A 27,914-nucleotide genomic window follows, 5' to 3' on the forward strand; every position below is an offset into this window, starting at 1 on the left:
AGCAGACCAGACATGTCAAAACAAGAACCAGCAGCATTATCACACACAGAGCAGCCTCTACTCTCTGATACACACTCGGCACGTGTGCTCAAAATCCTGTGTGAGAGCGTGTGTGTGTGTTTTTGTTTGTGTGTCAGTGTCCAAAGCAATGGACGTGTGTATATTTATGCACACAACTGGTGGGCTGGTGAAGTTCACTCACATAGTCATGGAAAGCCTTGGCCTCGCTGGAATGTTCACATGTCTCCCTCCGGTCCGGGGCTGCACAGTACAGATCCCAGAATACACTGCACATGAGACAAGAGAGCAGCAGCAGTCAGACACACTTCAGACACAACATGATCCTGGTTTGTTTGTTTATTATGTGGACAAGGTTGAAATTATTGGCTGGTGACCAGTTTGCCCACACATGACTGGGGTAAGCATATATTAATGGAGGCACAACAAATCTACACAAACATCTAAAAGGAAGAGTCAGATTTCATTAAAGGGAATGTGCTTGATTACACATCAATGCAGGAGTGTGCTTTTTTACAACATAAAAGACAATCTACTAGACATAGTTATTGTATGAATCAAGCAAAATCTTATAAAAAAAAACATGTAAACATCACCTTAATTGCATTTGTTTTTTTCACATGTAATATGTATGGTACAATATGGTATGTAAGTGAGACAAGATATAACACAAAACAGCTCAATCTCACAATAACATCCATTATTGATGCCCTGTACTTTCTCAGACAAGCAGAAACCTTTTGTATTGAAATATGAAGCCAATGTGGAAGTACAAAAAACTGCAGTTCCTCAAGAGTCCACTTGAGGCCGGCTCCAAAAGACCAGAAAATCCCATTCAGCCCCAAATCAAACAACAAAAAGATATGTTTACAGCTTGGTTCTAGAAACCAGTGGATGTCATCAAAGACCATGTTTAATACAATCTGGTTGAAAAATGAGGCCAATGCCGAAGTTTAAAATCTATTGGGGTTAAACTAATTAGGGGCGTTGCATCAGCTGTTGACATCAGCAAGCAAGATCAATATAGCCTACCTCAACTCCTTTAGCCTGTTTCAGGATTACAATATGTAGACAGCCATCGTTGGGCATCATAACCCCTTTATATAAACCAATGGGTGACATCACTGAGACAATGTCTGTGCTTTATACAGTCTACATTTTCAAATAAACTACTTAGTAAAAAATGTCATCTCTGTTTTGTGTCATCACTCAAAAATGACAGCTTCCAGAGCTGTGAGGGAGTTATTAATGGCCCTTTTCCACCGGCCCGTCTTAGCCCTACTCTACTCGACTTGACTCGACTCTATTTGGTTTGTGTTGCGTTTCCACGGGTGCAGTACCTCGTGTCAGATACCAGTTTTTCGCACCTGCTCTGCTCTGGTTCCAAGCGAGCTGAGCCGATGCTAAAAGGTGACGTCGACGGACTGCCAGCCACTGATTGGTCAGAGAATGTCGTCACCGAAGAGTCATGAGCGCGACGCCAAACACAGGAATCAAACCCGCCATTTTTAAAACACAACATCATTACTGTACAATGCCTGGACACAAAGTTTCTCTGTGGTTTCTCCTCTCTCGCTCGGCCTGCAACAAAAAGCCACAGTACACCATTGCCTCCATATCCTCCATGTTTGTGATTGTTGTGTTTGTGTCACGTTCAAAATGATGTGAATGCAGTTCAGTGCAGAAGTTCGTGCAGCTGTGTTATGACGACCCCGCCCACCGTGAGTCGGTACTCGGGCTGGTGGAAAAGGTACCCAAACCGAGTAGAGTCGAGTCGAGTCAAGTAGGGCTGGAACTGTGTAGTGGAAAAGGGCCATTCGATGGCCTTACTGTTGGTTAACAAAATTTCAGTAACCCAACAATATTTGGTTGAATTACATTGGAAATGTAAATGTTTATATTCATATTTGAAATATCTCAATGTGTAGTACTTCTGCTTGAAAAAAATCCCTGCGATTCATTGATGGTGGTTGCCTTTTTAATTGATCATTAAGCCATTTTAGCTTTCTTTACTGAACCCCATGGACACATTTCATCCAGCACTAAATAACTGTTGAGGTAAAGCTGCAACATCAAAATAAAAAGCTCTTTAAAAAGCAAGATCCCTGTACAGTCAGATACTCTGCAGTTCTGTCTCTGTTCACCACACACTCCTACAGTTCCTCCTGAAGCCTGAAGCTCCTCCACAGAGTTTTCCCCTGGAAGGACGGGTCGCCAAATGTTCCTCTCAGCCTGCCCTGGTGACCTGCACATTATTGACCAATCAGCTGTGATTATGTTACTTACTACCCAATCAGCCGTGCTCATATTAGTTAATTAGACCAATCCTACTCCTCCAGGGCAGCAGGGGCCACCAGGTCCCTCTCCAAATGGACCCCTTAATTACTGTGCTGAAATTAAGTACCTGCTAAGCCGGTCACCATTAAGGACTTCTCCTTCTCCAAGATATTGATTTCATGGATGGAGAATAAAACTGCTGAAATTATGAGAGGAAATTCTTGCTGTCACTTAAAGGTGCAAATAAACTGAAACCTGCATTCTTTATGCTGATGTAAGAAGCAGCATTGAAACTTGATTTGACAGACAGCTAAATGGAGCAGAAAATATTAGCTGATCGACCACAACTGTCACAGAAACGCTCACTAACAACCTGTCACATGATGGTCAATTTATATTGGATAAGGTGTTTTGTGTTGGAATTTCTTGAATACTGACATCATGAAACATATGAAACTATTTTACCTTAAGATAAAACATAAAAAAAAATGTCATTCAACTTTTCCAAGCATAGGGACTACATAGAATTATGTTATTTTAGTATTTTCAAAGTTACAAAAGACAGCCCATGCCCTGAGGCTTTCTGAGAGCACCGGGCCCCTCTAGACAAGGAGGCACTGAAGGAACAGAGACAGACTGTTCAAAGGCAGCATTGAACCCATATGTTGTGTGTTGTGCTGCCCTTCTGTCACTCGACAATAAAGCCAGTGTACATTATCATATCTACTGTTTGGTGTTAAAGAGATTGCTGCTCTGTCAGACGTGAGCCACGGTGAAAAAGGGCGACCATCGCAAATCCAATCAGCTCTCAGGGAAATGAAACGGGATGCACGTTACAGTTTGTTACCGAAAGGAAACAACCAGGTAGAGGCACGGGGGCAGAGGAAAGGTGATCTAACATCTAGCAGCCTGAGGCCTGAAATATATTGTGATTTGAACAGCTGACCTGCATCTGTCAGGGAAATCTCATTCTGGGCGTCTGTGCATAATCTGATGCAGGATGAGACTCAATGTAGAAACCAAGACTTTCATTATTCTGATATTAATTTAGAAAATTATAGGTAGAAAAAAAATCTGCCTTAAGTCAGAAAGAAGGACACATTGAAGGAGATGATCGGTCTAATATTGGTCACTAGCAGTGCTTGAACATTAAGGGGCATGTCCAGACTTTTTGAATGGGGTGGCCCAACTGGGGCACTGACATATGCAAGGGTGGCCCAAAATATGTGTGCATACATACACACACACACACACACTGAATTATTAGTATTTATTTATTCATTCTGTCTCTAAAAATCACATCTAAATTAATAAACACCAAAGTATTATACAGATGTTACATTTCTGCTTTATATTTTTTTTACTTTAAAAAATGACATAGGCGAGTGGCAACATATTCCATGCTTTATTCTTTATAGACATTAAAATAATGTATATTTACTTTGGGGGTGGCCAGAGGTGGCCAATCAGATTTCAAGGAGGCCACCCCTATGGACACTAGCCCGCGCTAGACCTGATAGGCAGATCATGTGAAAACAGAGGCTAGGGTTAAATCAGGGGAACAAAATCATCCCCTCTGTTACACCTCATGTATCACTGGGGCTGAATCCAGGCAAAGTCAAGATAGGACCATTGTTAGCGCCGATTTGACAATCCCACCCACATTTAAGAAGAAAAGCCATGTCATAGTTGTTGTCTCTTCCTTTGCAGAAACACTAATCTCTAGAAATAATCTTGGAAGTCAACATTTGCAGTTAATTAGCTGCAGCAATCTGCGAGAAATCTTGTTCTCTGCACCCCCTTGTAATAGTAAATTTTCTATCCAATTATCTAATCATTTCAATCTAATCAGCTCATCATGGGAAGCTCCTTATGGTATTATGAGGAACAGAGCCACACAACTCTGTATAGAAGAAAAACTCTTACTTTGAAGAGTCATGGGGCAGATTTAAATTGCAGCTTAGGGTCATGCAAAGCCTTTTTTTTTTATTCATTCAAACAAGAAACGAGGCTCTAAAAATAAGGGGCTGGTATTGTCAGCACATACACACACACACACACACACACACACACACACACACACACACATACACACACACACACACACACACAGAAAAACACACACTTTGTATACAGAACAGAGGAGGAAGGGATTAGCGTCCGACCGTCCAGAAGAAGACAATTACTAAAATTAAATGCCATCACGATAATTATTTGCAATTAACTGTGCTCGGACAAAGACGGTGGTTACAATGTGCTTTCCCATTATAATAAGGAGAGTAAACAAAGACACAGAAAGACAGATACACGAGCTGCTGGTGGCAGGTCTACATGATAATCCTGTGAGTGTGTCTTCAGCTAGACAGTTAGTGAGTCAGGGAAAAGAAATAAACCCAGAATCAAGACAGAGATACAGACATATGGAGATAAGGATAAGACGGGTAAGCCAAAAAGTCAAAAATATAAAGTTCCAGAAGAGAGACGACCAGGCAGTCTCCTCCCCTTATCAGACCCGCTCCTCTTAATGGGACAAAACGCTACAATCAAAGAGCGGGGGCGGGGAAACACAACCTTTCCAGTTGTCTTTATTACCTCAACTCAAGTAGCAGCTAGTCTCCTGGTAGTAGCAAAGCATTCATCAAGCAGGAGGAAACAAACACATCACAGTGCCATGTAAATCAGCAACACTCCCTTTGGACTGTGGCTAATAATTACAGCAACTGTCATCGCAACAAGACTGACGGCTTAGGAGGAAGCAGCCATAAAGCGCAGTACCATGTGTGTTGTTGGATTTTCACAGGATTTAGGTACATGGAGGAGACTTGATAGACCTTCTGGACAGCCAAAATAAAAAAAAACTGTTCTCTTGAAAATTTGCACTCTTGGTCTGCCAGTGAACAGTTTATTCCAGCAGAAGTACTTGCTTGCACCAACTCCTACGGTCTCACGACTGACTGATATCAGCGCAACAATTTGATTCTCCCAAACTTTTCAAGTTGTTGTGCAATACCTTTAAAACAATTGGTTAGTAAAGTTTAAATTTTTAGAATACTCAAAAAAATCTTAGATAATCTTTTTACATTAGATAGTTTCTATACGTGAGCACAGATTCCTGAGCCTATTTCACACACGGACACTGATCGAGTGAGATGATTTTAACATCCTCTAAAATAAAAGACCTAAGGGTAAAGAAACACTGAACAAACAAACACAAAAAGTTAATTACTCTCCATTCTCAAAAAGCTACACCAAAGTAAAACCATATGAGTTTTTAGCCCACTGGAATCCGCCCAGATTCATTCACAAAACTCTTTCAAGAGTTCACAAGCGCTGGCTTCATCAGCACCGTTAACTCCCCCTTATTGCGAGCAGCATGAGCCATGCCGAATGACTGCCAGGTGCAATGAATCCCTACTTCGGCTGTAGTTAAACACAGCACTCAGTAACTCTCTGCAACTCTCAATATCTCTTGAATCCTCCCAGAATGTGAGCGAAATGTGAAATCGCTCACTGTCTCCAGAGTGAACTATGCTTACGATCCCATTCACAAATTGCAGATTGAGCTGTTCAGTTCAGCGTTCACCAAAATATGAGCATGCTCAATTAACGTGTTCATTTTATCACCTTAACATACAACACTGACTGTTTCTGTGTTAATATTACTACAACATAAGCACGTACACAAAATGCCCAGTAGAAAAAACAACTGGCAACTGAGAATGAGACAGTGAACAGAGAATAAAGTGGAAACACTCTGCTCATCATGAAGGACATCATCACCCGCCCACTAAGTGTTAAAGAATTTTACCTGTACTGCATTATGCTTAGGTTTACGATGGCTGGCCTGGGCTTTTTCTTGGGGGTTGGCGGGAAAAGTCAACATAAAATTGAGGTGAACAGATTTGTTCGTTAATGTTCACCACTCCAGTCTGGAAATTGTCATGAGTGCTGTGCGTTAGTGATGTGTCATGATCAAAAGCTGCAGCTCTGAGAGCCGATGCTTTATAGTGAATCAGAAGACCCGGCTCGCATCGAAAGAGAGCCGGCTCCTAGTTTTTTCCTTTCGCTGCAGCCCATCCAAGCTGAGGCATCTGATTTTTTTCAATTCCAACCTGCACTGAGGACATTAATAATGTTTGCTTAAGTTTGGTTCTGGTCCTGTTCTGTGTATATGTTTGCAGTTTTTTGTTAATTTGTGCAATAAAACAGTTTGATTAAAATACTAAATGCACAAAATTAGGCAATGATAAGGCTTCTCATAAAAACACTGTACGTGAAAGGGTTTTCAACACACAAACCATTAGTTTTTGCAAAGTTAAGGTAAAATATATGGCTACAAATGATCCGAAATTAAGAGTCGTTCGGGGGTCGAAAGAGCCGGCTCTTCTTTGGCTGCTAAGTCAAAAGAGCCGGCTCTCTTAAACAAGCCAAACTTCCCATCACTACTGTGCGTGTGTAAAAGGGACTCTGAACTTAAAATGACTGTGAATCAGCAACAAGAAAACCTCACAATTGTTTTGCTTTCAACAAGATGCTTTTCCCCTTTGCTAGGGTTATAATCCAACCTTACAGATATCTAGGATTCTGCCTTTTTAGTCTTCTGTAGCAGCTTTTTTACAATGTGACACTAAAAACAAACTGACATAACAATATTGGTGTTATGACTGGGTTATATTTAGGTGTTACCAACAGTGATGGTTCATCTTCTGCCTCGAACTCCTAGGCAATATCTAGATGACATGAAGAGCAGTTTATGAGCAGAAGTCTGCTGAACTCTCTGAATCCCTCGACCCTCAAAAACAAGAATTTCAGCTGAAAGCTAGTCAACAGAAAAACACTGTTACAGTGCTAAGTTCTAAATGTGTGTTTATGTTTTGTGTGGATGGGTGTGTGTGTGTTGGGGGTTGGAGGATGGGGGGAGGAGGGTCTGTATTGAGGATTCGGAGGCTATCCAGTGAAAACTGGTTAAAGCCATCGATTTTGGGATAAGGAGGAGACAACTAGCTGCAGCCAATAGAAAGGGAGCTAATGACACAATCAACACCTGCAGCCCTCGCTGAGCCTTTTCTTTATCCTTCCACCCATAACAACAGATGTGGATGAGTGACCCCCCTCCCTTCTTCCTCCCCCAACATCCCTCCCTCCCCCCTCTCTTACAACCCTGGTTTATTCTGAAGTCCCCCCACACCCCATCCCATCACCACCACCATCACCACCAACGCCGTCCTACAGGAAGCAGCCGCAGAGACAGGAGGAAAGAAAACCCCAGCAAGGTGCTGAGGAGGAGGACAGCAGGGGTGGGGCTGCTCTGGCTGTGGGGTCGGGGTCTTAGATTTGGCTGTTTAACACAAAAGAGGCTGGAATGCAAAGAGTTAATCCGTTCGGGGGTCTCTCTTCCGCAAACAAAGGGACAGGCCTCCAGACAAAGGTTGAGGGAGGGGGAGCGAAGGGTGAGGGATGAGGGAGGTTGGTGGCTTTCCTACCATCTGGAGCTTTTGTTTTGGAGGGGGGTCTGCTTGGTGGACACAGGACTCAACCCCCCCCTCCTTCCCTCTGGACCCCGCCCCCAGTGAGTCTCCATGTCCACGTGCTGCGTGGCCCAGACAGACGCCCCTCAGCTAGGTCATACTACACCAGAGCCCTGCCCAGCTCAGCTAATCACCAGCCTAGACTACAAAACACACACACACACACACCCACACACACATACTGCGCTATGGCCCACACAGAGCTGAAATGTATCAATACAGTAAGAACACACTGCGAGCGTTCTCGTTACTCTCGCCAGTCTCTCTGAGCCCTCTTATTGGCTCAGGCTCAGGCGAGGGCAAACTTAACCCGTGCTGTATGTTTGTGTATGTCACTCTGTCAGTATTACTGGTAGCTGTCCAATTGAGAGCTGTCAGGTTGAGAGAAGCCAGGCTCTTTAAGGACCATTATGAACCGTGTCAACAGGCTGCACAATTACAACACACACTGGGGCCAGAGAGAGGATGAATGAATGAAGCCGCATGTCCGGGTTTATTACACAGGGCCAGCCGGGGGGCTTTGGGGATGAGCAGGATAGCATGAATGACAAACAAAGCGATCCCTGTCAAACCTCTTATCCTGGCTCGCTTTTGGCTCTCGTGCTGCCTTGTGGAGGATTCAACCTTCCTGCCTGTTCGCCTGCTTGATTCTTTGTCTGCATCCTTTCCAGCTGCCCTGCTTCCTCCCTACTGCTTCTCTGCTCCTCTCTTTTAGTTGGATCTTTTAACTCCTGGCTTGACAACTGGAAAAAGGGAGAATCCTATGGGTTTCCCAGTCCTTCTAATTCAGACATGGAGAAAAAAAGTCTACGTGTCAGGCATGAAGCCCACTGACCCTGTTATTCAAGATCGACAGAAAACCCTGTCCTCTGTTTATCATTGAGAAATCTAACAGATTTTGTTGAAGAAATATAAAGGAAAGAGGAACAATCTTGTCTCTTAAGTCGAGTATCAGGTCAATAAAGACTCACAGTCTTGACGATAGGACAGAGGTTCAGGGTGAGAGAGGCAAAGGGAGGCAAGGACAGACATCAGTCTCTTTCAAAAATGCTCTTCTGAAAATGTCAGGAGCTTTGCCCCTGAAATTTTCCAAAGTTGCTTGTTCACACATGTCCCTCACAGCGTGAAGTATTCCCTGTTCGACAAGAGGGGTGGTGGGCAGGGGTGGCAAATGACATCAAAATCACACTGCAGGGGTGGCGGTTTGGCTTAGCAGTTAAATCTTGTACCCCATGTACAGAGGCTACAGTCCTCAAAGCAAGCGGCTCAGGTTTGATTCCAGCCTGCGGCTCTTTGCCACATGTCCCACACTCTCTTTCCAGTTTCCTACTCTATCCCCTCCCTATCTCTCTCAATAAAGTCATGAAAAAGACAAAATTAATGAAGGATCAATGTGGTTTTATTCCTCCTTTTATGTTTTGCTCTTCTGGTTTCGCATGATACAAACGTCATCACCTATGCCACACCCAAACCTTCACAGTGAAATATTTCCTGCTACATTCCCACATTAGCTCTGCTAGTCTTCTTGCTGAATTTTAGGAGGCTGGCAGGGAAAATTCTGGATGAAGTTCTGTTTGAACATTTCAACACATGCGGCTCTCCCCCCAAAAATCAGAAAATCCTCACAATTTCTATGCATACGTAAATACAGTTAACAGGGCAAAAGTGGTACAAGAGGTGACAGAGACATATGCACGCAAGTGCTCCAAAAAGTGAGAGTTTAGTTTTATAGCTTAGTCCTTTAATGTTGTCTGAACACAAAAACAGTTTGCAGTCACAACAGCAGCAAAAGCTGTGACACACCGCTCATGGAGGAAAGGAAGTTGTTTCTAAAGCCTTGGTGTAAGATTTTGATGAATACTGAACTCCTTCTGGAAGCCATAACTGAGTCAAATCTAAATACTAAGTCCTGGTTATCGATCTTCTATAGTAATATCACTTCTGGTGGCTTTCATTATTTCTGCTATTCCCTTCCAAACACTTTTATAAATCTTCAGAAATCAGTGGGAAAAAGTCGCTTTATGAACGTGCATAAAGTTGTGTCTATGTCTTTAGGTACCTTGCAAGTTGAAATGCTAAGTCTGACTCTTTGTAATATTAAATTTGCCAAATGTAAATAAATATAGAACCAAGAACAGGGGCAAAACATTTTCACCCAAAACTTACAAAATCCACAGCATCAATATATTTCATGCTCTCTGAGGATCTATGTCTGATTTTTTCTATGATTGAGTAGCGCACGTATTGATGTCAGGTTTAAAAGAACAGTTCCAGTTTAAATAACAGAGTATAACAAGTGAGCTTGCTTGTCACTCAGAGCGATGCCAAGGAGTACCGCACTTAAACATGTGTGAGATGATGCACTCAGCATTCCCTGCAATTACGCTCCTTCTCCGCCCCTGCACATTCTTTCAGACCATCAAGAGGACTTCTACAGTGTGAACGTGAGCAGTTGAAAATATGTGTTTGCGTGTGTGAGTGCGGTCAAGAGAAAGAAAGAGGATCAACGTATACATACCACCACCATGAGTGTAGAAATCCTGGCGGTTCTCCGAGTGTGATGTTCTTCTCCCATCGGATCTGAGAGTGACACAGAAGACAGAGGAGGAGAAATGAAAAATTAGACACTGTTGCATGTTTTATGCATAATGTAATCATTTTGCTCAACTGTCCTTCCAACTTCAGACAGACAGACGCAGACTGATAGTCGGACAGAAAAATAGGCCATCGGGCAGCGCAGTGGAGTGCAGTGCAGTGAGGAGTTTGTGGATAAGGAAGTGTTTGTGTCTTGAAGCAGCGGCCCTCTCCGCTGCCCTCACACACCAGCAGAGCTCCTGTCTGTATCTGGACACCGAGATAAGATCCAGGGAGAGATATCAGACCCGCTCCCTGCTTCACACACTCCCTCTGACATGATTCTGCACACACAAACACACACACATACCCTGCATACATGCATTATTCTCAAGAGTCTAAGAACAGCAGCAAGATTTGTCTGTTTTTTTCTACATATACATATAAAGAAAAGCAGATAAGCTTCAGATGTGTGTTTGTTATTCTATAGATTTCCCCAGTGCAGTTTATAGTGATGTGATGTGCCGTATGTGGGTTGGGCCTGTTGATTTAATGCTGCTAAAGAGCTGAGTGCTGCACTGTGCAGGAGAGCAGAGAGTAGCAAAGTCCTCTTGGGGACACAAGAGTATTGTGTGTATACTATAAATGTGTGAGTTTGTGTGTTTGTGTGTGTGCGCTCTTCGGTGAAGAGGAACAGAGGCTAATTGAGGCAGGAAAGTCCAGGTGATCGCGCTCTCATTAGATGGCACTGAGCAGGTGTGTGTGTGTGTATGTGTGTGTGTGTGTGTGTGTGTGTGTGTGTGTGTGTGTGTGTGTGTGTGTGTGTGTGTGTGTGTGTATGTGTGTGTGTGTGTGTGTGTGTGTGTGTGCAGCTTCAGTGTACCTGTGAGGATAGAAGTCCCTTATCTATTGAAACATTTCCGGGTGTATTTCTGAGTGTGTGCTCGAGAAAGAAACAGGGAGGCACACTAAAGATTTCAACGAGAAGCAATGAAAATACCATCAGACTTAAACAACTGATACCCTGAAGGTAAAACACATACTAAACCGAAGCCCTTGTCACTTCTGCATTCACGAAAATATCTTGGAAATTTCAGTCCAGTGTGCCCTGACGTTTTCAGATTTCCTTGTTCCTACATGTCCCTCAAAGCGAGGGATTTTCCTGACAGTTTGAATGGATAGTTTCAGGTGTCAGGACATTACATGTATTCATTTATTTATTCCATTTTTTTAAGGTTTGATACTGGTTTCTGCCCTTAAAATCAATCCTGCATGTATTTAGCTGTATTCTCACTATCAATGTAAGAGTGGAAGAGAACGTACTGTTTGGCAGTCTGTTACTCTCCTGGTTTCACCCTCAGCCCGCACACTCACTCACTCACTCAACAATTTTTCCTGAATACAACCTGTCATGTTCTCCCCAGTCTAACAAATGATTAAACGTAGGCACCCTTGCTGGTGGGCACCAAAATGACTCGTCGGTTAGACTAATTATTTTAATTTGTATTAACATAGGCCCCGAAATGCTGGTCACATTTGCCTTAGCTGTAGCACAGCCATCTAGTCTTGGTTGTAGCTCCAGTTGATAGCTACTGCCATAATAGTATTGTGCTCTACCACCTGGGCGTGGCATGGCAGCATGCCACAGTTTGGTAGTATTTTGGTTAGTAAAGAAGAAGATAAAGTTGTGTGTAGTCTGGTTAAACTAGCATATAACCAGTTGACCGGAGCAATGCATAACCAGCACAGACATGTGGACGTTAACCTGCAAGGAGGCTGGTAGAGCGAGGCCCTGCTGACATTAGCGTCACTCGGCATACCAATTTGATATGATTTACTTGCATACTCTGTTTAGTCATGTTAAATAACTTCCATTTATAAGACAATAAAATTACTTTCTTAGAACTAGAGTATCCCTGCTATTTTCTGCTTTTACACATCTGCTGAACTCAACTTCTTGTGAACATATTCTAAAGGTTCAGGTGGGAAAAAGTCCAGATAAAGTTTGGGTTAATAAATGCAGGGGAAAAAAGTGAAATTTTCAGGTTTGCAATGCATGTGTGAAAGGGGCTTAAAAGACACATTCACCAGTGACTACCAATAAGCAGCACAAAGAAACACACATCAAAATACAGCAACTGCAAATATAGAACAATACATCTCTTACATTTGAATAATGGTTAGAGAGAATTTCTAAAGTTGTGAAAAGTTTGCAGCATGTCTGTTTTTGCAGTGCAATTTGTAATACCCCATATGGTTTTTATACCATGAATTAAACTTTTCTTGTCCTCATCCTTTATTTGTTTTAAAATGCAAGCAGAGGGAGATCAGGTTTTTGAATGAGTGCTTAAATAGTAATTAAACACTCGCTGATGTAGATGAGTCAAACAAATCATGTCTGTTTCAACCTTTCCTCAAATACTCAACCCATAAACCCTCAAAGTGTGTTGTTAGAACTACATAAAAGGGTGAAGGTGAAAGGTCGAGCTGCTGTGTTTGCTCGATTTGTACCCATAACTGTCAGTCTAATCCAAACACACTGGCTCTGACCATAGAAGACGACTCAATACAAACGATAGTGTGGTCGAAATAAACACAGTCATTAAGCAGTATACAGTTGCAGGCACAACATTTGAGACAACTGGCGTCAAATTGACTTAGCAATCTTGGCATGCATGCCTTGTGGACATGGATTGTTTGTGTGAATCTGTGTGTGTTGTTTTAATCCCTGTCTGTGTAGATGCTGCTAAATTCCAGTTTGAGGCTGTCTGAGTGGGTCTGTCTGTCGGTGTATGTGTGCTCTTGTTGCCTGCGGCCCAGAACTTCAGCCCTTTGCAGCAGCTCACATATAACCCTCAATCTCTGGGAGAAGATTTACCCTGAAATGAGCGAGGCGCTCTGAAGCCCGACCACTTAATCCCACTGTGCTGCTCAACAATCTTTGCTTCATATGTCAGACGTCTGCTTGTGGTCATTGGCAGCTGGGCTGGCCTCCAGTAGCCCTGCCTGCCCTGCTTACTGCCTACCTGTTTACAAGGAGCAAAGACAACCAGTTTCTGTCTATTGTGTCTAACTGATACTCCCAATGATCTAAAGAGTGCCTATTTTTAAAGGTATTTTTCCTAAGTGTTTTCAAAGGTTATTTTTGTTAAAACTCTTACAGAGGCTCAGACGGTCGGGAAGCTGAAGTTTGACATTTTAGGAAACACACTTACTGTTTTGTTTCCTCACAGAGAATTAGATGGGACATGTAAGACCAATCAATAGTCAGTACTTTAAATAATACGCTTCAGCCAATGGCCAGTACGCTTAGCAAGCAGACCTAAAAAGAGGTCAATTTGGGGGCCCTCGCTGTAGGCCTGCAAATACGGGAATTGCAGATACTTTGCTGATGTGCTTAAGTAGAATTTTCCAAATTTCTGTACTGAACATGAGTCTCTTATTTATGAAAACGTTCCCTCTCTACATTTTGATGAAAAATCTCCTTATTTTGTTTTCATGAGCAGCAGCGTTGGAACATGGTGACCAATTTTACCTTGAACGGAGCCACAAAACATCTCAAATAATTTGTAGATTGGAGAAAATGAGTGTCCATTGTTTTGTATAGTTTTACTTAATTCTGTCTCCTTCCCTTCAGTTTCTTACTTCAAGTTTTTCTGTCCGCCCTTTTTAGTTTTTACATGAAAGTAGTTCGATCAGTGCTTCTACTTTTACTGGAGTCCATTTTTACACAAATAAAAAAGCTTATTTTGACTTTAAATCCAACCATTGAGTTGGTTACTTCGCTTTACTTCCTTAAAGCCTTTGCTTACAGATAATCTGTTGAAACACTTGCTGAAACTGAGCAGCTCATACACACTTCAAGGTGTGCAGGTTGTATTTTTTTGGTTAATGCAGGTGCAACAATACTTTTCTCTGCCTCTATACTGATATACCTTACGAAATAAGAGATAAATAAATTATGACATGTATTCATGGTGAATGACATAGATCTGACTTGCTTGCCCTCTCAGTGTTGGACAGTGTATTAAGTGAAGATAAATAAAGCCAGCAGGCAGTAGAAGTGTTTTATAGGAGACGGCCTGGACGCGAGACCATTAGCAGGAAGGATGTTCATTAAGAAAGAGGATGCAACACATGAGAGGCTTAACCTCTTGGACAGTTCAGGGGCCAAATATGAGACTAATAAGTCAAGCAGACCTGGGACACATGACATTTTTTAGAATGGTTTCAAGTATTAAAGGTATTCTTGAATTAGGAAGGACTGGCTTCACCTCCTAAATGTCATGGCAGAAAGTGAGGAACAACACATGCTTACAATATGTCAAACTGCTGTAATTACACAGTGTTTATGATTACAAATTAGAGCTAATAACCAGAGTTGGTAATCATATTAAGTAGCCCAACTGATGTCATGTTTACATTGTGTCTAATTAATAAACAGTCAAAGGAACATTGCCGCTGTTCAGCAATAAAAAAAGGCTCATTAAAGTATTAACATTTCCAGAGTCATCAATGTCCAGAGCTCGTAGTGAGATTGCTCAACAGCTGCTTGAACCCAGAACGACTTCTGATGTGAATTCCATCCATGGTTATACAATAGAAGGGGAATCACACACACAGGAAGTTAAGCTGAAAGAACATCTTACCTCTGACAGGAAGGTCTGTGCTGATTTCTGTGCGCCGACATGCAGCAAATACTCATACACGTATAAAGCTAACCTGGAAAACAGAACAAGAAAGGGAGAGGAAAAGAAGTCAGTATTCAGATCACATCATTTTATCCCCAAATGTGTCACACTCGTTTCATGCCAAGTAACCCTACAATTTAAGTGCAACAAATGCGCACGACCCAGCAAAAAAAAAAAAGGTTGTCACTGTGTCATTTAGATGGAGCTTTGATTAACAGGATTTAACAGTATGGAGATCATATGGACTAAGGAAGGGTTGTGTGTGAGCGTGTGATGTAAAGCTCTGCAGCTTTAAGCTCAAGTGCCACTGTGGCACTCAGCCATGTCCCTGAGGTTAAAGGAACTCTGCTGTTCAGGCAAAGAGGCTAAAAACAAAACTGGTGTAGACACCGAAAGGAACATGGACAGAGGGAAAATATCGTCAGACGTGGCTCAAGTTGGACTTTCAGGTGTCATAACATGGCTTGTAGGGTGACACTATTTGTTAGGTTTTACAAACATGCTCATGCAATGTTATGCATCAGGTACCAAGGTAGAAAGTTCTTGATTCTGATTGGTTAAAACCCCTTAACAATGGTGATTCATTCTCAAAAGCAAAAGCAATGCCAGGGACAACTTGATCACACGTCATATCAAATCGATCTTTTTACTTCTGCCTGTTGACACTGTGGCAAGAATGTCAGTTTCCGTCTCAACCTGGTTTTGAGAATCGCTAAGTAAATATGGACTGGAAATGTGGAGCAAGAACTTGTCCAGGCAACGGCAACAGAGCTGGTGAGAGTATCTCCAAGTTGCCAATCACTACAAAGTGACTTAAACCACAAGGATGATTATGGCAACAGTGTTACAATTTTGACATCTGCCTCAAAGGTGGATTTGACAGACTAGTTTTTAACTGTATAGATAAATCATTTTTTAATAATCTATCAAGCAATATTTTGTGTCAACTTGTTTATGTCTTCGGTTGGAAGCCAGATAATAAATGGATTAGAATCCTTTCAAGATGCTCACCCTGTTGGAATTCAAATTTTCATTATCACCTGCTCACTATACATCATTACTTACATAATATAAGATACCCAATACTTATACCTTTAGAATAACTAAACATCAGGTTGTAGGTAAATCTCATATCCCGACGAGTAAGAGGTCCACTATCCATCAACAAGAGGTCCAATGTCCATGTTTCCATGTGGTACAAATATAGGGATTATTGAAACTATCAGTTAATCATAAAATAAAACAAGAAAACACGGTCTGTTTTTAAGCTTAAAAAAAAAACTGTCTCAGAAATGTTGGCATTAAAAAATGTGTGTATCTAGATATTTACACTTTCTTCCTGAAGTGATTTAACACTAACAAACACCCAGTAGGCCTAATGGTGGCAACTTTAGCTGAAAAGGAAATGTGGTAATTGTGCTCTAATGACAGGCTGTACATTTACAGAATCAGGATATACCCTTTATGGTAGTTCTCAACTGATGTAAATGTTGGATCAGCAGTCAACCATTAAAAAGCTAATCAAGACCTACTCATTCATTTCAGACAAAAGAGAAATGCATTCAGTTTGTGTGATGCACTCAGAGATTTATGTTTTCAGGAAGTGGGGAGCAAACGAGTAACAATATGGTTGCATTTCAGAGATAAGGCTCCCTGAAGTCACTGATCCCTGCTACAAAACAGTGCAACACTTAGCCATTCGTAAAGCATAATTCAATGTTTTATACACTTCACCTTCTGTATGAATAAATCAAACAAACAATAAATAAATGGTAATCTTAAGGGAAGCTGGTAGGCTAACTTTATTATTTTAAGATGGAGCCAGGCTAGCTGTTTCCCCTGTTTTTAGTCAACCACTTCTGGCTGAGGCTTAGAATTGTATGCACATTTATAAGAGCAATATCAAGACTAACTAACTAACTAACTAACTAACTAACTAACTAACTAACTAACTCAGCATTGTTTACCTAAGTTATAAGTTAAGTTATAAGTTATAAGACTGAACTAAGTCCTGATTTTAACTAAGTGGGAAAGAAAGCAGTAAGTTCCCAAAGGATTTTAAACTCTTCTGAATTTTATTCAGTTGCACCATATTCACAACCTGGGGATTTTTGGTGGTGCTATATTATGGCTAACTTTATCCCATGCTTTAACTTTTCATTGTCTTTGTTATGCTAAATCTACAAGCACTTGTTCCTAAGAGACAAGACGAGACCAAGGCTATGATGTTTTGGGTTGACGCCTGATGATACCAACTGACTCAATAATGAGCTGGGCCAGAGTTGAACGACCTGACTCCTTATCTTCTCAAATATATCTTTGAGTTTTACTGCAACGTCTTGAAAACCATCCACACAAAAAAAGATCTGCCACAGTTGGTTTAAAACGGCTCTAACTAGCATTAGACAGAAGATGCTATCACCTCTACTATTTCTCACTCTTACATCAGAAACAACTCTATCAACACCAACAGCAGATACACAGTGTAAACACATATTTTTTAAAAAAGGGATTTATAGTTGGACAGATTTTTTTATTAAAGTGTGTATGTGTCTGTTGGGGGATGTGTTGACTGAGGGTTGGTCAGTGTTTTTCTATAAATGCGTCACTAATAATGGCCCAGTCACAGTCTGCATGTGCTAAAAAGGATTGTGAGAAGCATGAGTCACAAGAAGGAGCAAACTGCTTCTTGTAAATGTTTAATATTGATCCCAATCAGAGTGACTGTCCTGGTGCTGCTGTTCAGTGAAACCGATCAGTGTTGTGTTTTGGTTCAATCTATAATGTTTAATTACGTGCCGTCTGAAAAACAGCAACAAAAATCTTAAGTTCGACTTTATTTGTTGACTTCAGAAGCTCCTTTCACACCTCTTCTTCCCATGAAATTAGAAAGCATTTAATGTGGACACTGAAGCAAAGCAGTTATGCCATTTACTGCCCTTTTCTAATTTATTTCATCAGTATGAGAAGTTTTCAGTATTGTGCAGAGACAATGACAACGGCCACTGAGATATTGTTACATTAGGTAGATTTTCTATCAGAGCATGCTCCCACTTCGTTGTAAATAACACTCTTAGTACTGTCTGTGGTACTTGTGACACAGCGTGTAGCAGACAATTCTCCACAGTACAATTGTTTGACACTGTATGATAATTGTTAAATACTGTTTAATAATGTTGTTTGTGTAGTAGTCTTCTAAGTATATTCTCATAGCCATTGTAATCAACATCAAGGCACATTGCTAATGGAAAAGGTCTAATTTCATTACATCTCAAAAAGCCTCCAAATCAGCCACCATATTAGCATTCTGTGATTTTTTTTCTTCAAAATGATTAATACTGATCTAAAAAGTCCCATTTCCAGTGTAATTTACTGATGCTATTTAAATGTTTAATCAAAATGAAACAATAACAGTCTTTTAAAAAGTGACATCAGTGTCTCTTGCTTTCAGTAACAGATTTTGGTGTGGTGGCCAAAAAAGGTTTGCAGCTTCTTTTCAATTGTCTCAGCTGAGGTCACTACAGGACATATCCAATGCCCCTAAACACGAGGAAGAACACAGAAGCTTCTCAGTCCCAGTCTTACATCTCTGGTACAAAACTGTCTCGGAAAAAAAGATAGGGCCACTGCCTGCAGGGTGAAGCCCAGGGCAAGGAAATTCAAATGTATCTTGCTGTTGCTCGGACAGCTTCAATTTTGGAACCCATTGCCAGTTGTTTCTCATTGACAGCATATTTTCTGTATTTCTGATGCAGCCAGCAGTTAGCAATAAACATCTTCTAGTCGAGACTTCCTTTACCATGTGCTGCACTGTTTACAGTCCATAAAGAAACTAGATAAGTAACGAAGTGTTCAGACCAAAAGCTAGGCACAATTTGCCCTAAAGATAGGCCTGCAAAAATTAACACTGACAATCCTGGTTGTTTCATCCCAAGAGTACCCGCCATGTTCAGTGAGTCTCAGTTTCACTGTAAATAGTGAGTTACACAGAGGCTTACTGCCATGGCTTGGCTTACTTCAGCTGCTTTTAGAAAGCTTGCTTATTTAAGGTTGGATTGATCATTTCTGAAGCATTTCACAGAGTTAAAAAATCAGAGCCATGATTGGCTTTCACTACAAAGCATCATGCTTGCTGTTTCCTGAAGTCATTCTGGAACAGATTGTTAGCTACAGTCAGTGTTGTAGTCGAGTCACCAAACCTCAAGTCCAAGTCAAGTCTCAACTCCTCAGAATTCAAGTCCTAGTTTAGTCCAAGTCACCGGAGACGAATCAGACTCAAGTCCCAGTCAAGTCCTCATTAATGAAGCTTGACGTTTGTTCATGCAGGACACGAAAGTCATACACACGAACTGTAATCAGCTGTCAGGCTGCTGATTGAATCATTGTTTCCAATCACTCACAACAAATCACAGCCCATTCTCACAACAAGACGGTTCATTCAAACATGCCTTCCCTCTCATTGATGCTTGAAAACCAATGCTGCACACACTCTGCCGCTGCTGGTTAAGCTTTCCCACCACCACGCCAGCCTCCTCCTAACCATCTCTCTAGTCTCAAAGCTTATTTGTACCCTTGCGAGTGATTTTGCCATGCGCTCCCCGGAAAGCTATAGCATGCTGCTTAGCTAACCCATGTAGGACTTTACATGAGCAGAGCCTCTATCACCAAGCATGGGTGTATTTCCATTTGGTAATAAATGGTTAAAATGTATAACAAGTGTGTTCCTGACTGAATTACTGTTCTTACTCATAAACTATAGAGCGGCCGTTTCACTCCAAACTTTTGACTTTGTGAACATGGACTGACTGTGTGGGACCTTTTAGATGTGTAGAAAACATATAAAATATTTAAATTATCAATTAAATTGTTGTCAGATTACCACTGATTGCATTCTTCCTGCTTTATTTTCATTTTATTGCATAGACCAAAGCATGCTGATACATGATTGGTCAATACAAATAGGACTACAAAAATAAACTACACTCCCATACTGAAAAAAACATGACACCTGAGTATAATTTCCACAATTTTATGTAGAATCTGAGTGTAGAATTTTTTGTAATTCAATGTAATACTGACTTAACACTCAAACTCGTTGACAGTTCAGAGGATGTTTATGATGATGGTGATTCTAGGGTTCTGGGTAAAGTAATTACGTGTTGGTCTGAAATGTCAAAATTAGACCCTCTTTGCAGTGTTACATACCAAGCAGCAAGCGTCAGCTCCCACACACAGTCCACACTATACAGAATCCAACAATCGAGATTCCCGTGAGCACTGCAGCAATGAAATTTTCATGGCAGGGCCTGGCGTGATCTGAGGGGCTCCATGCCCCAGCGATGGGCACCTGCTCCGGCTGCGATGCATTATTTAAAAACACTCATTCAATCCAGGCTTCAGGGGACACCTTTTGTTACTCTGTCAGAAGCAGTGAGTGTAACTCGGCTGAGGAGGAGACTTTTTTAAGGGGGAGGGTCTGATGGGGCAGAGCCCGAGGACGTCCAGGTAGATAAAGGATACATAGGAGGGGAAGGGGTTTGTACTGTACAGGGGAGCAGTGTCAGAGGGAAACTGGAGGTCAGGGCCTCGACTTCTTTCCTCTGCGGATGGTGTAAACTTGAATTCCTTCCTTGTGAACCTTGCGCTAGCTACACATGTCACTCAGGAATAAAAGATGAGATGCTTACAAGACAAACCACAACCACGCAGTCAAGCCTACAGCTCACATTTCCTCTCCTGCACACTTCCCTCTCTTTGCTTGGCTGAAAGATGAAATTTAACAATAAAGCATATAAAAGAAAATCACTTGATGATAGCAGGAGATCAGTCTGAGTGGGAGAAAGAACATTTGACCTATAAAGGGAGAGTTAACATTAAAAGAGCTACAAAGCCAAGAAGGGCATCTGTTGTTTGCTTCATTTTAAACAACTATATCACAGCCTTTCCTCCATTAAGCAACTTGACAGACTGCATCTGAGGCTTTCTGATCTTCTCCCCTCTCCTGTACCCTAACCCCATGCGTCCTAACTAGCACTTTGCTCCTTGTCCGCACATCAAGGAGATCTCTCCTGCTGCCTCGTCCACAGGAAACACACCTGACATTTAGCCCCGGGCTGCCCTGGCTGGCATTCCTTTACCTCCGCTCGCCCCCAGAGACAAGGGCATCTCAGCTGAGTTTAGCCAGCTAAAGCACAGACAGTTAGCAAATTAACTTTCATGTCTTTGTTTCAATTATTCAGCAGTGAGTGCAGGGGCCGGCTGAGGTAAGGTATGGACTGAGGAAGTGATGGAGGAGGATTAAGCAGGGCCTGATTCTACATCTGCTTTCAAAAGTACATACAAAAATATACCATTCATAATTCATTGTCCTGTGCACTGTATGTTTCACCCTAGAAAAACACAAAATATATGATTTCCTTAACATTAAATATTTATAAACATGGTATAAAGTCAGTATAGATCTGACACTGTGCTGGTGAATGTAGTGATGTGTTGTGTGATGGAGACACCTGTGATACTGTGAAGCTGTTTCACTAAAGCTTATTCCCTCCGCACACACTGTTTATGTTTGCTTGGCTTTGTTATGGCAGCTCCTTTGTCAAAACAAATCAGTGTCAATAGGCGTGTAAACACACACAGCTTTAGCCATGGGTTAATCCACACACACTCACACATACACATGCATGAACTATCACAGTCAGACAGAACACACACACACACAGACACACACGCTTACTCCTCTCACTTTCTAGCAGCAGCTACTTGAGTGTGTGAGGTTACCTGCCGACAGACTCACCTGGAAACAACCTCTGAGCTCACACTTTAGCCGTCTGATGACTTGTTCTTTTTCAGCAAAGTCACAAAAACAACTTTGAGGGGAGATTTATAACGATTTGCGATAAGAGAATATATTGACATAGCTGACATAGTTTTGTTATCAGCAGAGCCTCCTCCCACTGCACTTAATGAAGACAACTCACAAAAAATGATCCAAACTACGAAGAGACTCGCTTGTTGACTGAAAGACTTTATCTTTAGGACACACATGAAGTCTTCTTTACCTTTTCTCAGCTCAGACAGATTATGTGCTCCATAAAGACATGCTCACTTCTCCTCTGTGCACTCTGTTGCCAAAACTGATTAACAACTTCAGGCACGGAGTCTCAATATTTATACTCTCTCTTTTATTTCAAGAGAGAAAACTGACAAATTTGTGCGGATGCACCCAAAGCAGCTGACGAAAGGCGGCATTAATTGACTGTTGACATATCTGAATGAAGCTCAGTGAGCCAAAGGGTGCCGAGGGTAAATCAAGGGTTTCTTTACTTTTAGAGCAGTGTTCATGCCTATGTTAGTGCGCAGCTCTTTATGCTGCCTTCAAAAGGCTAAAATACAGATGGCAGAGCCATCTGTGTAGAATCAAAACCATGCATTCAGACCTGAAGATCCCCATTAAAGTGCATGTAAATACATGGGAGGAGCCAGAGGAGAAGTGGAGGATGTAAAGACGCCCGTGTTCAAAACAAACTGATTAACTTGAAGTTCTTGAAGCTCTTTTCCCAAACAAATTCAGCAACACTCCATATCGCACAAAACTGTCTGTAAACAAACACGGAGCATGAGAAAGCAGACGCAGGGAGCAGGGCTCTTTGGAAACTGAGACAGTGCTTTACAAAAACGAGAGGTTTGATCAAACTATGAAGTGTTTTTTGTGAATGGCACCTTTAATTAAGCACAAATTAATCAGTGCTTGCTTCAAAGAGGTCCTAGTTACTAAATAATAAGGTGACAATGATATTGAAGCCACTGTATAACCTCTGTTCAAATTATATTCAATAAAGAACTAAGTGTGGTGAGTAATTAATTCACATGGTCACAAGGACACCAGTTCTTACTCAACCTTATAATTATTTGTTTTGATTTTTTTCCATGTTTTCTTGACAAACATTCTGTAAAATAACATTTCTCAAGCCCTCCCTTCCTCTGTCATCCCTGCTACCAGTGATCTTCAGAAAACAAACCAGGCAACTGAATACCTTCGAGGCCTTGGTTATCTGGAGGAATCCACATGTGTGAAACGCACATGTGACTGTTTGCTTTATGTTGTGTTTCTGAACAAACTGGTTGGATTCAAGCCTTGGTTTCAAGGCTTTAAAGAAAATAAAAAAACCACTGTACACACAGCTTTGTGCATGGTGTAGCATACACACTCAGATGCACACTCAAGCTTGGAAATGTGAACAATTTGTGTTGCAAACAGAACCAGTGTACAATATTCAGGTGGCTGACAACTACAGCTTTCAAACACAAGAGGATGTGCTGCACTACAAAGGAGAATTCACTTTTAATCTGGACCTTAAGAGTCATCTAATGCACCCACCAGATTACATGCAGCAACAGTTACAAATCTGACAACTCCTCACTGTACTTTAAACTCTACATAGAATCATTACCAGGGGCAATATGGAAGGAATTAAAATGTCAGGATCTATAATAAACCTGATGGCAACATGGCAGCACACACAGTAAGTAACTGGCTTATATCACAGCAATGACAACTCTTTTCTGGGTGTCAAAAGAGAAAGTGGCATACAATAATAAAGATGAAGCGGTTTGTTTTGCTTTTGTTAAAACTTAGAATGAGGTGAATGTAGTGTTTCCTTAAAAAGCTAGAGTGGAATTTTAAAAAGACTACTCAGATTTTTTTTCACAATATACCCCAAATATATTCACTATTTTATATATATATTCAGCAGACATAGTGAAGGTACAGCTGATACAACTGTTAGGTGTAACTCACAAGCTATGCACACACTATTGTGTTGTCTGATCACTAACACCAAACTGGATAAATCAAACGTTTCTCCTGTCCCCATTACTCTGTCATCATCCTCTACTGTTTCTTCAACAAGTTTGTTGTATGGTATCTAACTGCAGTGTGGTGTTAATTTGTTAAATCAACAGAAGAGTTATCATTCTGACACCAAGGTTTGATATGTGATGAGACCTGATTTTCAGTCATTTTAGGATATTTATTTATTCATTAATTTTGAAAATAACAAACAGCTGATCAAAAGTGACTCCAACTTCACCTCTTTGAACCAAGAAACAGAAATATGCTGTATCATAAATTTAAATATTATACATCACTAAGTAAGTGAGTCCAACAGCTGTGATTCAGTCTGTATAAATGAGTCTGCTTCAATCTTGTTCAAGTCCATCCAGGGCACCCTCTTTTTAAGCATCTGCATATGTAAAGATCTGTATGAATATGTAAATATGAATATGAGCTAATTCAGTGATGCATTGAAACAGCTGTTGTGAGCTCCGCATTTACAAGGAAACATGTGTTGGCCCTGCAGGGCAGGTTAGGGTGACAAGACAGGTGAGGGGAGAGGGCAAGCGCTGTCCATTATGTGTGGACATTACCTATGTCCACACACATCATGTGCAGACACACACAAGCACACACATGGACATAGTTAGCTGAATGTACCAATCCTGGGCCTGATTTTGACTGTGGAGTTTCTGATATATGATAGAAATGCAAACAAACAAAGTAGAACAAACAAACTGAAGGATTTTTGCTTCTCACAAACAGCCTCAACACAGAAGCATTCATCATTCCTACTTCTCAAAAGACGTGTATCTCTTATGATTTAAATTATTAATCCTCCTCCTACACTATCATTTGAAATACATGCTGCCTCTGCACTGATTTCACTCCCAATGACACATGGAATATAATCCATGCTGCCTGAACAAGCAAGTAAAAAACACAGTATTTAAATTATCTATTGCACTCTAAATATTGTAAATAAAGTAATGAAGCTGCGGCACACAAACAGGCGTAAAGCAGCCTAACGTCTGCTCATGGTTCATATGCAATATTAAAGCATCATATGCCGGTTCAAAGGTCACTCTGCCTGCTGTTCACAAAACCACATGGGACTGTTTTCATTTAGGATTCACTCCTCAGGACCAACACAATCACACACACACAAACACACTCTCACACACTGAGCTGCTCAATTTTCCAATAATCTGAGTGAAATTAAACGCTCATGGCACAAGAAGTGTACAAAGTATTCGAGGAAGCTTACACTGAGCACATAAGCAAGCCACATCTCTAGAAAGCTTAATCAATTGAATGTGACACAGTAATGCATCAAAAAAATACAAGAGAGTCTCTAAAGAAATTTTGTTTCTATTACAGATGTATGATGTGTGTAACAGCACAGCCTCTCAGGACCTGACAGTGTTTTTGGATTACAACTGCATCTCAGCAGGGATCCCTTCTGACTCCACCAACCTCAGACTAGTGCTTAAAAATAGCTAATGATGATAAAAGACTACACTAAGATGAGAAGCCGGGATGCACAGAAGGTCCACATCTTTGAGTGGAACCAAAACAGAAATAATTTAGGCAGCATTAGAATAAAAAAAGCAGGCATGAGAAGGAGTGTAGCCTCAGGTCTGTTACATTTAAAAGTTACATTTCCTTTCTATAATATATTGAAAAATATTGACAGCATGCATTGACAAGTGCTTACAGTTAGAAAAATACAATTTAAGACGTCAGCTTTGCAAGAAGTATGACAGAATTGCTCCGTATTTAAAGCAGGCAACAGTGACTTTGTAATATTTCCAGACACAAAATACCCAATCAATACACGTACCATAGTTATCAATGAGTCTTATTGATGAAGTCTGCTTTTGTAAAAATAAATGAAAGCTTCATGTTCTTTGCAGAACGACTCTCCATCGTGTGAATGGATGCTAAAAAGTTTACCACCGCTGTATGACTGCTGAACGGGACAAAACTTTTTCCCGACATAGCCGGGTTTACTTGCGCTTAGCAGTGCACCATAAAACACAGAAAACGGTCTTCCCAAGACGAACATTTCTACATTTAAAAACAAAATAATTCAACAGTCACACAGCTACATCTCCTAAAGTTTACAACACTGGACCGTCCATGCTATCCGTACACAGACGAGCGCATAAACCCTGAACAGACACATGCTCCTCCAGCCCAAATGAAACGCGTTTTATTCACTTTTAATGCTGCAGAATTTGCTTTTACAGAGTGACATATCACGACAGTAAAATGCATTGTTGCGCTGCAAAATGTTGCGCTGAGTTGTAGAGAAAGAAGAGCGAGCAAAGACACGATATTAGTAAATATTCGGTGCATGAACGCAAAGTGCAAAGAAGAGGTAAAATAAAAAATAAAGAAGTTTAAAAAGGCGCACCGCTAAGGTGGTCGGAGGGGAGGAGGAAACCGCACGCAGGAGCGCACTTTAGTACAGTACACTCCTTTTAAATTACAGTACCTAGTTTCGAAAGTTGGACTCCCCTCCTCTGCTCCCCTCGCCTGCATGATAAGCAGGTAAACTCTAACATAAAGCGCATAATTCACTTACTTTTCTCTCGCTTGGCTATCGGAAGGGACGACAGCTCCTTTACCTTTGGCGTACATGCTGGATTCTGTTTTAAGACTTTTGCCCCACTCAACACCTGTCAAAGAAAGCAGCCAGGAAAACGCTCCATCTCCATAGCTACCCCTTTAGTGTTTTTCCTCCCCCCCTTCTCCTCCTCCTCCCCCTCCCTCCTCCCTCCTCCTTCTCTCTCCTCTCCCTCCCTCTCTCTACTTTTTTTTTTTTTTTTTTTACATCTCCAACATTGGCCACAAATCAGGCACAGTTTCTATTGGGGGGACTTGAAACCGTCCTCTGTTGGATTTTTTTTCCCTCCTCAGCCGCTGTTCCGCAGACCTGCTGCTCCTCCCTCCGCTTTGGAAACGGTGGGGGCTCCTTAAAGGGAAACACACACTTCTTGTTTACTGACCTCAGAAACATGAGGAGAGAAGGGGGGAAGATGTGGAAACGCATGCCGGGTACAAGCTCTGCACTTTACAACTAATGCCAGCACTTTTAGGAAGGCCAGCTATTCACCTTTTAATATTTTACACCCTCCCCCACACAAAAAAACCCAAAAGAAATTCCAGTATTTCAATTTGATTTTGTGACTTTGACTCAAAACAATGAGGAGACTATGCTCGCTTTCAACATGATTGCACTCACCGTCAGGAGAGGTGGCCCCCACATTACAAGAAGCAGTATTTTGTAACAACCTTGAAAAATCAATGCACTTTATGCACTCAGAATGTGTCACAGAAAAAAATAATATTTAACACGATAAGTTAGGGGTAATGTATGGCAAGTGGGTGGTTATGGCGGATTGGAACCCTGAAGCTAAGCATTAAAGGCAAAGTGCCTCGCCCTGAGTATCTGCTATGACACCCACTTCTTATGTCACCCACCAAAAAGCCAAAAATGAACATGTTGACATAGTGGATATTATTGTTTTAAGGATGATTTTATATCTAAAAAAAATAATTATATTGCCAAAAATGGTTCCCCTGATTTTACAGTTTGTACTTACATGGTAGCAGACACTTGCAACTTGCTGATTTAACGAACATTAACTAGACATTACCTTTCACAGTCAAATTACAATATTAACCTTCTTATCTGGTAATTAAATTATGATCATTTGCACTGATTGGAAAATTAGATGAGGCAAAGCTTATACCATGGTCTGTTTGTTTGTTCTGTGTCTTCATAAATTCATTCAAGGTTAAATGACATTAACCATAAATCCAAAGTCTCTAAAAAAATCGAAATAAACTGAATATATTAAAAATATTGTCCATGTTGCCTACCCATGTAAAAGCAACATTTTTTACCACAGTGTCAACAGGCGGGGTTAAATGTGCTGGGCTGTTTTCAAAACCGCCTTCTACACTAGCAGTACGTACTGA

The 27,914-nt window shown here is 41.2% G+C and overlaps 1 protein-coding gene across 2 annotated transcripts in view; it reads right to left on the reverse strand.

Moving 5' to 3' along the window:
- ssbp4 (single stranded DNA binding protein 4) overlaps nucleotides 1-26,570 on the reverse strand; it is a 102,360-nt gene extending 75,790 nt beyond the window's left edge. For both annotated transcript variants that reach the window (XM_034676485.1, XM_034676492.1), the window contains exons 1-4: nucleotides 26,515-26,570; nucleotides 15,047-15,119; nucleotides 10,342-10,403; nucleotides 203-287 (exon numbers count right to left, since the gene is read on the reverse strand). In XM_034676485.1, the coding sequence (XP_034532376.1) occupies nucleotides 203-287; nucleotides 10,342-10,403; nucleotides 15,047-15,119; nucleotides 26,515-26,570 (276 nt within the window). The remainder of the gene's footprint in view (nucleotides 1-202; nucleotides 288-10,341; nucleotides 10,404-15,046; nucleotides 15,120-26,514) is intronic.
- Between the last annotated feature and the right edge of the window lie 1,344 nt (nucleotides 26,571-27,914).

Source organism: Notolabrus celidotus, chromosome 2 (genome assembly GCF_009762535.1).
Source record: "Notolabrus celidotus isolate fNotCel1 chromosome 2, fNotCel1.pri, whole genome shotgun sequence".
Taxonomy (NCBI): Eukaryota; Metazoa; Chordata; class Actinopteri; order Labriformes; family Labridae; genus Notolabrus; species Notolabrus celidotus.